This window comes from Oryctolagus cuniculus, chromosome 6 (genome assembly GCF_964237555.1).
Source record: "Oryctolagus cuniculus chromosome 6, mOryCun1.1, whole genome shotgun sequence".
Lineage (NCBI taxonomy): Eukaryota > Metazoa > Chordata > Mammalia > Lagomorpha > Leporidae > Oryctolagus > Oryctolagus cuniculus.
Window position 1 is genome coordinate 9,133,644 of NC_091437.1, and position 16,754 is coordinate 9,150,397.

The window sequence follows — 16,754 nt, forward strand, 5'->3', positions numbered from 1 at the left end:
TGTTGTACAGAATAATTAGAAAAATGTTTAAGGCCTGTGATTAATTTTTTTCTTCTAGGCTCATATCTGTGTCTTTGTGTAATGCACATGGTAGTATAGAGGTTAGGAAACTTTTCTCACAAAGGTAGAGGTTGTGAAATTTTAGACTTTTCAGAATGTTTTATCACAGTGACTGTGCCCCTGCATTCTAGCATGAAAACAACTACAGACAATAGATAAGTGGATAGGCTTGATTCAATCCAGTAAACCTTATTTTTGAAAATGAGAGTCATACTAGATTTGGTTTGTGAGCATAGTTTATGACACTTACTCTATAGCAATGCTGTTGACAAAAGCTGGTTAGGAAGTGTTGACTCTCTAGGAGGAAGGAAGTCTGACTCAAAAGGGAAATCAGTGCCTTGCTACAAAAATGTTAGCTGATTTAATCAATACACTTTAGTGGCTTTGTGGTGTGGATGATTTACATTCTTAAAGAAACTCTGTTCATTGCTGTTTGGTAACGAAGAGTTTGGACTGGTTTGTGTCTGGGGACAATTTGGGTTTTAGATGACTGTCTCTTTGGAGTCAAACTGTTCAGGCCCTCCTCCTGCTTTTGTAAATGAAATTTTATTGGATCACAGCCATATCCATCACTTTCATATTACACAGGGAGCTTTTCTTATGTGAAGTGCTTCGGATCAGAAGGATTTTAGATTTCAGAATTTTTTTGATTCTAGAACATGTCCACAGACTTTACTGATTGAAAATCTGCAATCTGGAGTGCTCCAAAATCTGAAACAATGTGTGTTGTCAACATTCAAAAAGTTTCAAAGGTCAGACAGTGGATGCACAGACTATACCTATGATTTCTCTACAGTAGATGAGTTGAGTGGTTGTGATGGAAGCCATGCATATTTAGACCCACAAGGCCTAAAATATTTATGATCTTTTTTTTTTTTTTTTTTAAGATTTTATTTATTCAGTAGTCAGTTACACAGAGAGAGGAGAGAGAGGTCTTCCATCCAATGGTTCATTCCCCAATTGGCTGCAATGGCCAGAGCTGCGGTGATCCAAAGCCAGGAGCCAGGAGCTAATTCTGGGTCTCCCACATGGGTGCAGGGGCTCAAAGACTTAGCATCTTCTACTGCTTTCCCAGGCCATAGTAGAGAGCTGGATCAGAAGAGGAGCAGCCGGGACTAGAACCAGCATCCATATGGGATGCCAGCGCTTCGGGCCAGGGTGTCAACCCACTGTGCCACAGCTCCAGCCCCTGATCTTTTTCTTGAAGAAAAAGTTTGTTAACTGCTTACCTACATTGTGTGGTCTGATGCTAGTTAACTTACTGCAGTAAGCATTATGTGGGTTAAAGAATCATGATTAAGTTATTCAGAACTCTGAAGTGTATAAATTTCCTGTCTCTCTAGATCCAGACACCACCTGGCACTGTCTGTGAAGAGACTTTGGCAGTATTTGGTGAAGCAGGAAGGAATTCAGGAAACCTTTATCAGAAATATATTCACAAAGAAACGATGTCTGAATGAGGTCTGTATAAGTTAAAGCTTGCTTACTATTTTATTGTTAAAGTTTTTATCACATTACTATTAAATATGTTTTTCACAAATTTTTGAAAACTCATTCTTATGTCACAAACATATAATTAATGCTTAGATAAATAATGCAAAAGGAGAATGGCAGTCTTTTCTTAAATCAGTTTAATTTAGAGTGAATCCAAGTGTAGAAGTATTTGAAATTTTGTTTTTCTTGAAAAGATATTAAGAATCTTTATCTTATATCCTGTGCTTTGTCATGATCCCTAGTTGAAAACAAAGAAATCTCCTGTGATTTTCATGTAACAGTTAGCAGGTTATAGGTAATCTTAGAAGTTCAATTCAGACTAGTTTGTATACTTGAAACATTTTAAATAGGTGCATTTTCTTTGTATTCTGTAGACTATTTTTAAATGAAATTTTACAGACTCATAGTTAGCTGTAAGTGATTGATTATACCATGAAATTATCGTTATAATGGTTATATGGTCATTTTGTTCAGTACTATTAATAATAACAGTTTGATGAAATGGGATATTTGCATCTGAAAGTAAATTAAATTAACATCTTGTTTACTTTTTGGGGAAAATTTTGCTATTAAACCGTAGAAGTGATACAGTGGTTCTTTACCTCTCCATACCAGTAACAAAGAGTTTAAAACTAGCAGCTGGTCTGTGGACCATATCTTGAATAGACTGAACTAGTCAGAAAGCAGATTTTAAACGGTTTTTGAAGTGGGAGGAAAAGTAAAAGATAATTCAGTTGGAATAATAAGGAAAAAGGATGGCTTCACAATAAATAGGTACTAAGCAGAAACCTTCTTGAATAAAAGAAAGCCTACCCACTTGAATAAAAGGAAACTTCCACATATATCTCATTATTTCTCAATTTAAACATCAATTTAAAAGAGGCAGCTGCATATGGTGTTATTTACAGTTTGACTTTATGACCAGCCAGGAAACATAATACTGGTAGGACATTGTTAAACTGAAAATCCTGTGTCCAAAACTTTCTGAACTCTGTTACTTGATATAACACTGACATCTTGGCAAACATTATTACATCATTACAAAACATCGTTACAAAAAATGAAATATACATCATTACAAAACATCATTACAAAAAATGAAATATATGTCTTAAATATTAATATATGAGTTTCCATTAAAACAGATCCAGATAAAATGTAAAATGAATGTGAAATGAGAAGAGTGTAGGACTAATTAGAGTATGTTTACTGGTCAGGTTTCCTACTTTTTTTTCAAATATATAGTTGACTAAAATATTTTTTACAAGTTTTAAAATGTCCTGCTTTCTTCTACATAAAAATTTTGTTTACTTTGCCTGTTTCTTGTTTGTTTTATCTGGAATATTTAAGAATATCAATATGCAGACTTTGTGTAGTTGTTGTAGGCATAGAATCGTTGAGGGAATAGAGCAATTTAACCAAACCAGAATGCATAAGCAAATGATAAATACCACTCCAAATGAAAAAAACTCCTCTGTGATTTGATTTTTAATTTTCTTTGGAGTCCCATAAGATTTTCAGAAAATTTTAAAATTATTTTTATTGTAATTATATTAATCAAAAACATGGACATAGTGTTTGAACTAACAGTTTTGTAATTTTAGTAAACTAAGTATTTTTCCTGAAAATTAATTTCTGTATCTGCAAAATTACTATACTACCTGTTGGCAACTTTTGGATTACTAGATTTAATTTATCTAAACTATATCACTGTTGATGGTAATTATTAGAAATCTGTTGTTACTGCTTAGCTGTTTTATTTTTGATGGTAATACTCTTAACCCTTGATGTTTCATTGTCCTTTATTATAAAGAATTAAATTGAGTGATAAATGTACCACTTACAATAACTTTGAAATACATAGTATGTCATTGAAATATACACAGAACTGAAAACTTGGGGCTTAATGAGTTAAAAGTAAAACATAGATTAGATGGAATTAAATAGAGTTGGTATAAAATTATTTATCTTTACTGGTAGTTTGTCCAGGACATTTTTGGTATTAGCACAGTTACCGTTCCATTTCTTATTTTATACAATGATTGTGCTTGGTCTAAGTCATGTGACTTTTCAGATAGTTAAGAAATAAATATATGATTGGCCATATATTTCAGGTGAGAGATGAGAGAGAGTATTTTGAGACTGCTGCTGTTTGTTTATTGCTTTATGTGTTTGAAAGTGAAATTTTACCATTCCTTCATCTGACCTTCAAATCGTATCCACTAAAAAAGATCTTTTCTTTTCTTTAGTGGTTTAGTAGTACATAGATTTTAAAAATGAAACGTCTTCCCTATTTGTACTTGTTTCAAAATTAAGTAGATGATGGCAAATTAGGTCATTCCCAACCAAAAATTTGGGACTTGACAACTGCCATCTTATCCGCAGTGCTTCTTTCGTTTTTATTTTCTGAAAAGAACTGAAGGTCTTGAATCAATCAACTCCTTAACAAGCGTTTACTTACATCTCCTTCCACGAGGGATATATGCCCCCAAGCAGTTTGTTGACTGGTTCTGGCGAAACAAGTAGAAGAATTTTAGAAAGGTGGAGGTTGAAATTGTCTTGCCTACTTCTGGCTAAGTCAGAGGAACAGTTTTATAAAGTTAGAGACTGAAATTTTCTAACCAGATGTTCTCCTGATGGGTCAGATGCCATGGAGATAAGACATACTAGTTGTGAGAGCACAGTTTGATTTTTTCAGTTGATAACACTATGGCACCAGTAGCTCTGAATTTTGTACTACAGAATGCTTTAGGCTTAATCTTGCTTTAACATCAACATTTCAAAATAAATTGAGTCACAATTTATTAGGAAGTAGAATAAAACTTAAACTGAAGATTATGGAATTCTAAGGATTGATTTTCCCCTCATTCCCTATCCATGTACCCTCTGCATGTCCTTTTAAGGTGTATGAACTTAACAATAAAAACTCAGTCCACTGTTTTCTTCTGGGAAATTTGGTTAAAAACCTAACTTAAAAATCCTTAGTATTTTACATGTTATATCTCGCCTTTACTCTTTGTCATGTGGTTATTCTTTCTTGATGAAGTCATTAGAGGACAGCAGTGAAATCATCAAAAATTCTATGATGGAGGAGCCAAACATCAATAAGGTACAATATAACATTCAACTGAAATTAGAAATTGCATTCTTTAGTAGGAAGAACAAAGCATATGCATTTTAATTGTAGACCAGACTTTGTTTCCAATGAAATTAATGTAGTGTTCCTTAAATTATTGTCCCTTTAACAACTTAAAAATTTAGTCATAAAAGTTGTTGCTATTTTGTTAAGTAAGAGAATGCAATTTTAAAGGGAGTTGAATGTAACCTGTTTTTGGCTACAGATTTTTCTTTGTAAATACAGCTAATGTTGCTGATAAATGTAATTACAATAGTAGCAATTTTAGAAGTACAATAACCATGTTCCATTTCTGCACTTAACACTTTTGATGTTATAGTCTTGACATTAATTCATAAAAGTACAGCAAATACTATTACATAGCACTCACTGTATGGATAGGAATCTGTTTGTGCAGTAAGTACACACAGTACTCAAGAAACAAAGCACAAAGCATGAGAATCTGTACCACCATGAAATACCTTCAGGATGCTCTGGGATTGCACATGTAAACTTATTCGTGTGGTAGTTAACTCACGTTTTTCATTTTCTGTATGATTCACTGACTTTAAGATAATCCTGGGGCCAGCACTGTGGCTCACTTGGTTAATCCTCAGCCTGCGGTGCTGGCATACCGTATGGGCATCAGGTTCTAGTCCCAGTTGCTCCTCTTCCAGTCCAGTTCTCTGCTGTGGCCCGGGAAGGCAGTGGAGGATGGCCCAAGTGCTTGGGCCTTGCACCAGCATGGGAGACCAGGAAGAGGCACCTGGCTCCTGGCTTCGGATTGGCATCGCTCCGGCCATAGCAGCCATTTGGGGGATGAACCAACGGAAGGAAGACCTTTCTCTTTGTCTCTCTCTTTCTCACTAATTCTGTCAAATTAAAAAAAAAAAAAAAGTCCTAGCATGTGGGGAGCAACCCGGACTGGACTGAGTTACTGGAATTAAGACTTATTCTATGCATCTGCTCTCCCACAATATGGCGCTGGGAGAGAAGAAAACAGCTTCTACACAGCTGCCTCCAGTTCAGCCAATAAACTGTAGGACTTGCTCCTGATTGGAGAGCAGCGTACTTGGCGTGTGGGCAACCGAGTTAGGATTGGCGGAGGAGGACTATAAAGGAGGAGAGAGACGGCATGCACCAGGAACATCTAAGGGGAACATCTGAGGGAACACCTGTGCAGCCCCCGAGAGAGCCGGCCGGCGGTGTGCCGCTCCCCGCGGGAGTGGGGAATGTGGCAGGGGGAACCGCCCTTCCACGGAGGTGGAAGGGATAGTAGCCAACCCGGGAAGGACCAGCAGCCAACCCGGGAAGGGATGGTAGCCAACCCGGGAAGAACCAGCAGCAAACCCGGGGAGGGCCGAGCAGACAGAAAGAACAGCGCAGGGTCCTGTGTCGTTCCTCCACGAAGACGGGGAGCGACATAATGGTGCCGTGACTCGGATATGAAGCCTAGGCAGGGTTTGGTGTCGTTCCCCCACGAAGACGGGGAGCGACACTAGCATAGTGATTTTTAGTGGAAAATTTTCAGGGAACAGTTTTTTAAGGCCGCTTATTCCCACCTTTCATCTTTTTTTCCTGAAGGGATATTTTCATAAAATACAAGAAACAGTTCCATATAGTTAATAAAAATGACATTTGATACTGAGCACATATTATAGCTAAAACTTGGGCAGAATAAATATATGTAGTCTACACTTTAAAGTTTTCTTATGACCATTAAGAGTTTTGAGAGGATATGATTTAAACTTTTAATCTCTTGATTTTGCTTACCTGGTAATGATTACTATAATGTACACATTATCAGGAATTCTTACCCCAGGATTTTTCTTTTGATACTGTTTATAAAATATTAATCATAAACGTATTTTTTTAAAAAAATCTTATTTATTTTTTAAGAGTCTCAGAGAGGGAGAGACAGAGAGATCTTCTATCCAGTGATTCACTCCCCAGATGGCAGCAGTATCCCAGGCTGGGCCAGGCCAAAGCCAGAAGCCAGGAGCTTCATCCAGGCCTTCCTACAGGTGACAGGAGTCCAAACACTTGGGCCATCTTCCATTGCTTTTCTCAGGCCAGTAGCAAGGAGCTGGATTGTAAGTGAACCAGCCAGGACAAAAACCAGCACCCATATGGGAAGCTGGTATCACACACAGTGGCTTTACCTGCTGTGCCACAATGCCAGGCCCATAAAGTTCTGTTTCTGTCTTCATCTCCATGCTGCATCAAAGTGTTTGGTTAACATCATCATCATTCTGGCCAGCGTTTTCCAAGCTCTGTGGTACATTTAAAACAACAACATCAACAACTTGGACAGGCATTGTGGCACATTGGGCTAAGCTATCATTTAGGATGCCCACATCCCATAGCACGGTGCCTGATCTGAGTTCCACTGCTCTGCACTTCCGATCCAGTCTCTCGCTGACGCTCCTGGGAGGGAGCAGATGGTGATCCTAGTACTTACATTCCCATACATGTCTCCCAGTACGGACATATGCTTTCATTCCTGTTTTTGTGAATGCCCAGGAGTGGAATGCCTGGATCAAGTGGTAGGTTTGTAACTTTTTAAGTAATTGATCAGTACTTTACTGCGTGGTTGTACTGTTCGACTCGCAGTCTCTGAAATGCCCGTTACTTCACGTTCTCGCTAACACTTGGTGTAGTCAGTTCTTTTATTTTAGTTATTTTATGAGGGGTGTACTGGTTTTAACTTGTGGTTTTAATTTGTACTGAGCAACTCTCATGCTTGTTTGTCATTTGTGTCTTCTTGGGTGAAGTGTTTAAGTCTTTCTCATTTTTATTGGGTTACTTTTTTTCTTGCTTGAATCTTCATAGTTATTTATATACTCTGGATAAAGGCCCTTTTATCAGAGAGTGGTGTGCAATTATTTTTTGTTTCTGGCTTGTCTTTTTGTTGTCTCTATAGTGTAATTTGAAGTGCAGAATTTGTATAGGCCTAATACATCAGTGTGTTCTCTGTATGATTTTATTTTTGCTGTTGAATTCAAGTCTTTGCCTAAACTAAAATAACAAAGATTTCTTTCTGTTTTGTTGCAGATGTTTTTTGATGTTACATTTATGTCTGTAATACATTTTCAATTTTTAAAATAGTGTGAAGTATATGAATCTCAATTCCTTTTTTTAACATTTTTTTATATTTTTTATATCAATTGTGTTCCAGCACTATTTGTTGAGACTATTATCCTTTTTTCCACTACATAATTGCCTTTTCCGCTTTTACAAAAATCTGTTAACAGATTTGTAGGTCTATTTCTGGATTCTCTCTCTTGGTCCATTGATCTGTTTGTCTCTATGTTAATAGCCTACTGCCTAGACTACTGTGGCTTTATCATATATCTTAAAGTCAGGTAATGTAAGTTCTTCAAATATTTCCTTTTGAATTTATTTTTTGTTTTTGCCTTATCACATTGAAAGGAAATTCCAGTCCATTGTTGAGTTGAATTGATAAGAGCAGATATTTTATCATTTCTTATCTTTGGAGAAATCGTATTCAGTCTTTGATTACTAAGTACTGGTGACTTTTATGTTTGTTGTAGATGCCCTTTATAATCTTGAGTAAAAAATTTCTTTGTATTCTTAGCTTGTTCAGAGTTTTCAGTCAAGAATTGGTGGTAAATTTGCTGCTTTTTTTGTGTGTGTGTGGCTAGGATTGAGATCATTGTATGGTTTTTGTAGTCTTTTAATATAGTAATGTAGGTTGGTGGATTTTTTTAGAAAAGATTTATTTACTTATTTGAAAGTCAGAGTTACACAGAGAGAAGAGAGGCAGAGAGAGAGAGGTCTTCCATCCACTGGTTCACTCCCCAATTGGCCGCAGCGACTAGAGCTGTGCAGATCCGAAGCCAGGAGCAAGGAGCTTCCTCCAGGTCTCCCACGTGGGTGCAGGGGCCTAAGGACTTGGGCCATCTTCTACTGCTTTCTCAGGCCACAGCAAAGAGCTGGATCAGAAGAGGAGCAGCCGGGACTAGAACCGGCGCCCATATGGGATGCCGGCGCTTCAGGCCAGGACATTAACCTGCTGTGCCACAGTGCCAGCCCCCAGATTTTTTTTTTTTTTTTATGTCAAGTCAGACTTACATTCCTAGGAAAATTTTCCCAAGTGATGGTGATTTATTGTCCATTTTACATTTTATTAGATTAATTTGTTAAAATTTTAATAATTTTTTCATTTAGCTTTGTAGGGAATATTAGTTTATAGTTTTCGTTTTGCCTTTGTGTTAGATTAATGATGGCCTCTCAACGTAGGTTGGCAAGAATTCTCTGCTCTTTAAATTCGGGAAGAGTTAATATTATTTCTTCTGTGTTTGGTATTATCATGGAGCTTTTTTTTTTTTTAAAGACTTATTTATTTTGGGCCGGCGCCGTGGCTCACTAGGCTAATCCTCCGCCTTGCGGCGCCGGCACACCAGGTTCTAGTCCTGGTCGGGGCACCGGATTCTGTCCCGGTTGCCCCTCTTCCAGGCCAGCTCTCTGCTGTGGCCAGGGAGTGCAGTGGAGGATGGCCCAAGTGCTTGGGCCCTGCACCCCATGGGAGACCAGGATAAGTACCTGGCTCCTGCCATCGGATCAGCGTGGTGCGCCGGCCACAGCGCGCTGGCCGCGGCGGCCATTGGAGGGTGAACCAACGGCAAAGGAAGACCTTTCTCTCTGTCTCTCTCTCTCTCACTGTCCACTCTGCCTGTCAAAAAAAAAAAAAAAAAAAGACTTATTTATTTAAAGTCAGAGTTACAGAGAGAGAGAGAGGTCTTCCATTTGCTGGTTCAGTGCCCAATTGGCCGCAATGGCCAGAGCTGCACCGATCCAAAGTCAGGAGCCAGGAGCTTTTTCCAGGTCTCCCATGCGGGTGTAGGGAGGGCTTGGGCCATCCTCTGCTGCTTTCCCAGGCCATGGCAGAGCTGGATCGGAAGTGGAGCAGCCAGGACGCTAACCGGCACCTGTATGGGATGCTGGCACTGCAGGCGAAAGCTTTACCCACTGTGCCACAGGGCTGGCCCAGAGTTTGTTTGCTTTTTGTTTTTAATCAGAGTTCTATTTGTTTAACAGATATAGAGCAATTCAGATTATTTATTTATTTTGAAGTGAGCTTTGCTAGATCATATATTTCAGGAAATTTGTTTATTCATTTCTGTTATCAGAGTTATTGGTTATACATAATATTCAATATTTTGAGTATTGATATTATTATATGTTTGCTTCCCATTCCCTTCCAGGTGTGCCTTTGATAATCCTTAGTTTTTTTTTAATGTTTTTCATGTTTGTTTTATTGTGTCACTAGAGTTGTATTGAAGTACTCCAGTTACACATGTTTATGTTGTAGAAATTACTGTTAACTGAAAATTACTAATAAGACCTAGGGTCTCAGTTTAGCTTCTCCATAGGTCTGTGTGACCTTGGACTCATTCTATCATTGGAACCTTCTTACTTAGCATGTGAAGTCAGAATTGATCATTTTAAACCCGCTGCTTCTTTAATGGAAATAGTGGTAAAATCTTGGAGTTACCTGTTAGAGCTACAATCTCTCTTCTTCTTGTATGAAACCCAAGCCCTTTTAAGATGAGTATCTGCATAATCTCTTCTTTATAATTGTGAAAAAATTTTAAAAACATGTCAGATTTGTCATTTTAACGATTTTAAATGTACATTTCACTAGCATTAAGTAGGGTGATATTGTTACACAACCAGCACCACCACATGTCTCCAGAATTTTTTCATCCCCTCAGCCCAGAATTCAGACTTCCCAGGTGCAGCAGGCCTGTCCCCACCTCCAGCCAGCTGTTAACCTGCAAATAGTGGACTCTTCTGTTTTTGACTTGCGGATATTTTCTTTCTTTGTGTCAAGTTTCTCCAAAACCTAGTGCTGGACAATTAGTGTTACTTTAGGCACCTGTCAGATAGGTGTGTCGCTCCCCGTCTTCGTGGAGGAACGACACAGGACCCTGCGCTGTTCTTTTGTCTGCTCGGCCCTCCCCGGGTTTGCTGCTGGTTCTTCCCGGGTTGGCTACCGACCCTTCCACCTCCGTGGAAGGGCGGTTCCCACTAGCCACTTTCCCCACTTCCGCGGGGGAGCGGCACACCGCCGGCCGGCTCTCTTGGGGGCTGCACAGGTGTTCCTCTTAGATGTTCCCTCTTAGATGTTCCTGGTGCATGTTGTCTCTCTCCTCCTGTATAGTCCTCTTCCACCAATCCCAACTCTGCTACCCACACGCCGAGTACGCTGCTCTCCTCCAATCAGGAGTAGGTCCTACAGTTTATTGGTTGAACTGGAGGCAGCTGTGTAGAAGCTGTTTCTCCCTTCTCAACGCCATATTGTGGGAGAGCAGATGCATAGAATAAGTCTTAATTCCAGTAACTTAGTCTAGTCCGAGTTGCTCCCCACAAGGTGGATATGTTGGGATTTTATCATAGAATTATGAAAGTTTACTTGTACTTTCTTACTGCATGGTGGGCTGTTGATCAAGTATCAGAGCTAAGACTCTTCTTAGAAGACAGATGGGCCCTCAGGTCATCCAGAATCATCAACAAATACTGAAATTCTTATGTATTTATAAGCAAATTGTGTTTTATTTTATAACATGTTTAATGTGTTTACACTGAGTGATTTTGTTTGTGTAAGAATGGATTTTTTTTTAAATTATCATTATGTTACAAATCTCTTTCAACTCTGCAGTTCAACTGTGTGTTAGTTGCCATTTAAATAAATTCTGCCAAGCCTGGCTATTTCTGTGATCAGCAGCAAACATTGGTGATATTTTTATCTAAATTTTACAGGAAATAAATTTGTTTATGCTTATTTCTATATTTCATGGTGAGTTATAAAATATTTTAATTAATTTGAAGTTTAGAACAGTAACACTATATATTAAGGAATATTTCCAACTCAATAATTGCTGTCCTTTTCAACCTCTTACTGTTTCAGTAAATGTTGACTTTTCATAATATTCTCTTCTGAGTTCAAAACGGTTGTGTACATCCCCTCTGGGGTGCACAGAAGCTCAAATCAGTGTCCCTCTTCTAAAGTACATTGAATTACAGCTTATTCAGCTACTGAAATCTCTACTGACTTGGGCAAGTTACTGTGCCTTTAGGTTTTTAGTTTTCTATTCATTAAGTTATTTTAGATCAAGACTCAATAATCTACCGCCAGCTCTCCAGTTACACTTATTTCTGTATAACCTGGCAGCTAAGATTGGTCTTTTTATAGAGTTATTTGAAAATAGTCAATCAGTTGGTAGCCTTTGTAGTCTGTGAAATATATTTACCATCTGACCTTTTAATATTTAGAAAATATCATTAAGGAATCATAATACTAAGAATTTTGGTAAAAAAAAAAAAAACCTTTAATAACCTTGATCTTTTCGAAAGTTAATTCATTATAGCTTGGGACGGTAACCAATGAATGAAATTGTGTACTGTATCAGTTAACTTTTTATACATGAAAAAGTTTTAAAAATTTTAATTCCTGTTGTCAAATTTGTTTTAGGAATAATTAGTATATACAACAGTACCTTTGGAATCAAAATATCTATAATGTTTTTAAAAATAATTTATGGAAGCACTAAATGATAAATATGCATATATTACTTGGTCTGTTATTGAAATCAGTCTACTTTTTTATTTCCTTCCATTTAGATAGAAGCAGATTTGGGGTATCCTGGAGGTAAAGCAAGAATTATTCATAAGGAATCTGATATCATTACTGCATTTGCTGTTAATAAAGTAAGTACATGTACAGTTCCTTTTCTTTGATTAGTAGATATTATCAGTTGGACAATGCCTGCTGTTTTGTCAGTTTAGTTTTTTTTTTTTTAGATTTTTATTTATTTATTTGAAAGAGTTACACAGAGAGAGAGAGAGAGGTCTTCCATCCACTGATTCACTTCCTAGATGGCTGCAACGGCCAGAGCTGCACCGATCTGAAGCCAGGAGCCAGGAGCTTCCTCCAGGTCTCCCACGCAGGTGCAAGGGCCCAAGGACTTGGACCATCTTCTACTGTTTTCCCAGGCCTCAGCAGAGAGCTGGATCGGAAGTGGAGCAGCCGTGATTCAAACCAGCGCCCATATGGGTTGCTGGCGCTTCAGGCCAGGGTGTTAACCCGCTGCGCCACAGTGCCGGCCCTCTATCAGTCTATTCAATATCAGTATTTCTCTTTTCTAGTCCTGCTCACCACTTTTTTTATTGCAATCTGAATAAATTTTATTTTATGATATTTTTATAAATTACTATATTATTTAATAATGTAATTTTATTATGTGATTTTGGATATATAGCTTGTGAAATAATGTTTTATTAATACACAAAGAAAAATCAAGTGTTTATATATGCATCAGCTCTAAAATTTAAACAACATAGTATAACAATCAACCCAAAGGAGAAATTTTCTATGTTCCTCATATGAGTATGTTGGATATGGTTCTTTTTCTTTTTCTTTTTTTTTTTGACAGGTAGAGTTGTAGACAGTGAAAGACAGAGAGAAAGGTCTTCCTTCCATTGGTTCACTCCCTTAATGGCCGCTACGGCCGGTGCTGCACCAATCCGAAGCTGGGAGCCGGGTGCTTCCTCCCAGTCTCCCATGCGGGTACAGGGCCCAAGCACTTGGGCCATCCTCCACTGCCTTCCCGGGCCACAGCTGAGAGCTGGACTGGAAGAGGAGCAACTGGGATTAGTACCCGGCGCCCCAACCGGGACTAGAACCCGGGGTGCCAGTGCCACAAGCAGAGGATTAGCCAAGTGAACCACGGCGCCGGCCTTGACTGTGGTTCTTAATATTTGATAAAATTTAAGCTCAGATGTAACTCAGACCTTCACCTCCAGTTGCTGCCCAACTGGTTTTTCCTATGTATTCTCTGGCCACCTTCTTAACATCCTCTTTAGAGATGTTTTAGGTAGAATAGTTAAAGGTTAAAATTTGTGAACTCCTCACAGAAGAGATGGTCTTAGGTAGAATAGTTTAAGGTTAAAATTTGTCCATCTCTTCAACCATCTCCCCTCCTTCCCTTACTACATAGTTTCTAGTGGCTTCTAATTACTCTTTGGTTTCCTTTTTCTTCAGTTAATTTAGAAGTACTGTATCTATTGTGTGTGTGTGTGCGTTCCTAAAGGATACTTAAAGGAAATATACTCGTGTGTATATGTATGAGGGGACTTTACAAAGTTCATGAAGGGCAGATGTTGGGCCTGGTGGTGAAGACACCCACATCCCACATTGCAATGTCTGAATTTGATTTGTAGCTTTACTCTTGATCCCATCTTCCTGCTGATGTGCACCCTGGGAGGCAGCAGGTGATGCCTCAACTGGTCGGGTCACCTGTAGGAAATCTGTAGTGTGCTCCCAGCTCCTGGCTTTGGTCTGGCCCAGCTGCAGTGTGTATTGTGGGCATTTGGGGAGTGAGCCAGTAGACCAGACATCTTTCTATCTATCTCCCACTGTGACTTTTTAAAAATTTTCTTAATTTGGGGCCGGTGCTGTGGTGCAGTGGGTTGATGCTCTGGCCTGAGGAGCTGGCATCCCATGTGGGCGCCAGTTCAAGACCCAGCTGCTCTACTTCTGATCCAGCTCTCTGCAATGGCCTGGGAAAGCAGTAGAAGATGGCCCAAGTCCTTGGACCCCTGCACCTGCGTGGGAGACCTGGAATTAGCTCTTGGCTCCTGGCTTCAGATTGGCGCAGCTCTGGCCATTGCAGCCAAATGGGGAGTGAACCATCGGATGGAAGACCTCTCTCTCCCCTTCTCTCCGCCTCTCTTTTTCCTGTGTAACTCTGACTTTCAAATAAATAAATAAATCTTTTTTAAAAAATTGTTTTCTTAATTTTATTAACTTGAAAAACAGCAGGCTCCTGTATGAATCATGTACATGCCTTCTGAAAGTGTTTTAATTCTAATCAGCATATCCCAAACAAAATGGAGGGGAAAAAGTTTATTATTGTTCCGTTGTAGCAAGGAAGTAACTAAAATATTACTCACATGGTAGTTTAATCAAATACTTCCATTGGGAGGTGGATAAGGGTTGTGAGATGCAGGTGTTAATGAGTTTAACAATTTGTATCTATATCTTGCAGAATAACTATAAAATGAAGTCTGTAGTTCCAGTCATTTGAAAGATCCTCAGTGATCCCCTTGGTGCATACTGGACAGAGGCATCTGGAACGTGCCTTGTCTATAGTTATAGTAGTTTAATTTAGGAAACAACAAAAAGATTTTGAAGTCCGCAAATAGTTTTTTCCATTAAAAAGTGCATGGGAAATGTGTATTATGAAAAACTGCATGGATTTCAGAGCTTTTTTTTTCTTTTTAAAGATTTATGAATTTATTTGAAGGGAGGGAGTCGGGGGTCGTGTCTTCCATCTGCTGGTTCACCCCCCAAATGGCTACAAGGGCCAGAGCTGGCCTGAATCTGAAGCCAGGAGCCTGGAGCTTCCTCTGGATCTTCCATGCAGATGCAGGGGCCCAAGCACCTGGGCCATCTTCCACTGCCTTCTCAGGCCTTAGCAGAGAGCTGGATTGGAAGTAGAGCAGCTGGGACTTAAACTGGCACCCAAATCAGATGCCAACACTGCAGGCGATGGCTCTACCTGCTACACCACAGCGCTGGCCCCTCAAAGCTTTTTGCATCAAAAGAAACTTACCTTGGGGCCCCTGCAGTGGCTGACTTGGTTAATCCTTCACCTGCAGTGCTGGCATCCCAGTTGGGCGCTGAGTTCTAGTCTTGATTGCTCCTCTTCCAGGCCAGCTCTCTGCTGTGGCCCGGGAGTGCAGTGGAGGATGGCCCAAGTACTTGACCCCTGCACCCGCATGGGAGACCAGGAGGAAGCACCTGGCTCCTGGCTTTGGGTCAGCGCAGCACTGGCCGTAGCGGCCATTTGGGGAGAGAACCAACGGAAGAGCTTTCTCTCTGTCTCTCTCTCGCTGTCTATAACTCTACCTGTCAAACAAGAAAAGAAAAGAAAAGAAAAGAAAAGAAAAGAAAAGAGAGGAGAGGAGAGGAGAGGAGAGGAGAGGAGAGGAGAGGAGAGGAGAGGAGAGGAGAGGAGAGGAGAGGAGAGGAGAGGAGAGGAGAGGAGAGGAGAGGAGAGGAGAGGAGAGGAGAGGAGAGGAGAGGAGAGGAGAGGAGAGGAGAGGAGAGGAGAGGAGAGGAGAGGAGAGGAGAGGAGAGGAGAGGAGAGGAGAGGAGAGGAGAGGAGAGGAGAGGAGAGGAGAGGAGAGGAGAGGAGAGGAGAGGAGAGAGAGGAGAGGAACTTACCTTGCAGTTCCATTTTCCATGAAACTTTTTGAAGCACCGTCACACATGTGTGTACATGGGGATGTCTTTTATGTTTCCATCTGTTTTTTTTTTTTAAAGAAAAAATTTATTTTTTACTTGAAAGAGATACAGAAAGAGAGAGACTGGAGGAGAGAGAGAGGAATATCTTCCATCAGCTGGTTTATTCTATTCCCCAAATAGCCACAATGGCTGGGGCTGGGCCAAGTGGAAGCTACGACCCAGGAAATTCCTGTAGGTCTCCCATGTGGGTGGCAGGGACCAAAACACTTGTGCCATCTTCTGCTGCCCTCCCAGGCACATAGACAGGGAGCTGGATAAGAAGTGGAGCAATTGGAACTCAAACGTCGCCCATGTGGGATGTCAGCACTGCAGGCAGCAGCTTAACCTTTTATGCTACAACACCGGCCACATTATGTTCCTAATTTAGAAATAATTTTTAAGTTGTTATTTTTTAAAATAATGATTTATGTATATGAAAGGTAGAGTTACAGAGCAAGAGAGAAGGAGAGACAAGACAGGGAGGTCTTCTATCCGCTGGTTCACTCCCCACATGGCCTCAAGGGCCTGGGCTGGAGATTTCCTGTCTACCTTTTCTGCGTCTTCCTGCATCTTCTTCCACATTTCTGAGTTGTGCAGACTTTGGGGAGATCATAGCATTCTAGCAGATGAGAGAGGGAGTGCTCTTAGAGGAGCGAGAGTGGTACATGTATTACAGTTAGAAATTGGCATTCTTGATGTACTTGAATTCCTGGAATGTAACCGTATATCCACACTCAAGCCTATAATTAACTAAAAGCTGATTATTAAAAT

The 16,754-nt window shown here is 39.8% G+C and overlaps 1 protein-coding gene across 9 annotated transcripts in view; it reads left to right on the forward strand.

Moving 5' to 3' along the window:
• The window catches only part of DMXL1 (Dmx like 1), a 171,307-nt gene that overhangs the window by 127,807 nt on the left and 26,746 nt on the right, over positions 1–16,754 (forward strand). For 6 of the 9 annotated variants that reach the window (XM_070076024.1, XM_070076025.1, XM_070076026.1 and 3 more), the window contains 3 exons: positions 1,404–1,521; positions 4,601–4,663; positions 12,317–12,403. In XM_070076024.1, coding sequence (XP_069932125.1) covers positions 1,404–1,521; positions 4,601–4,663; positions 12,317–12,403 — 268 coding nt within the window. The remainder of the gene's footprint in view (positions 1–1,403; positions 1,522–4,600; positions 4,664–12,316; positions 12,404–16,754) is intronic. The other 3 variants (XM_070076027.1, XM_070076028.1, XM_070076031.1) reach the window with 1 other exon arrangement.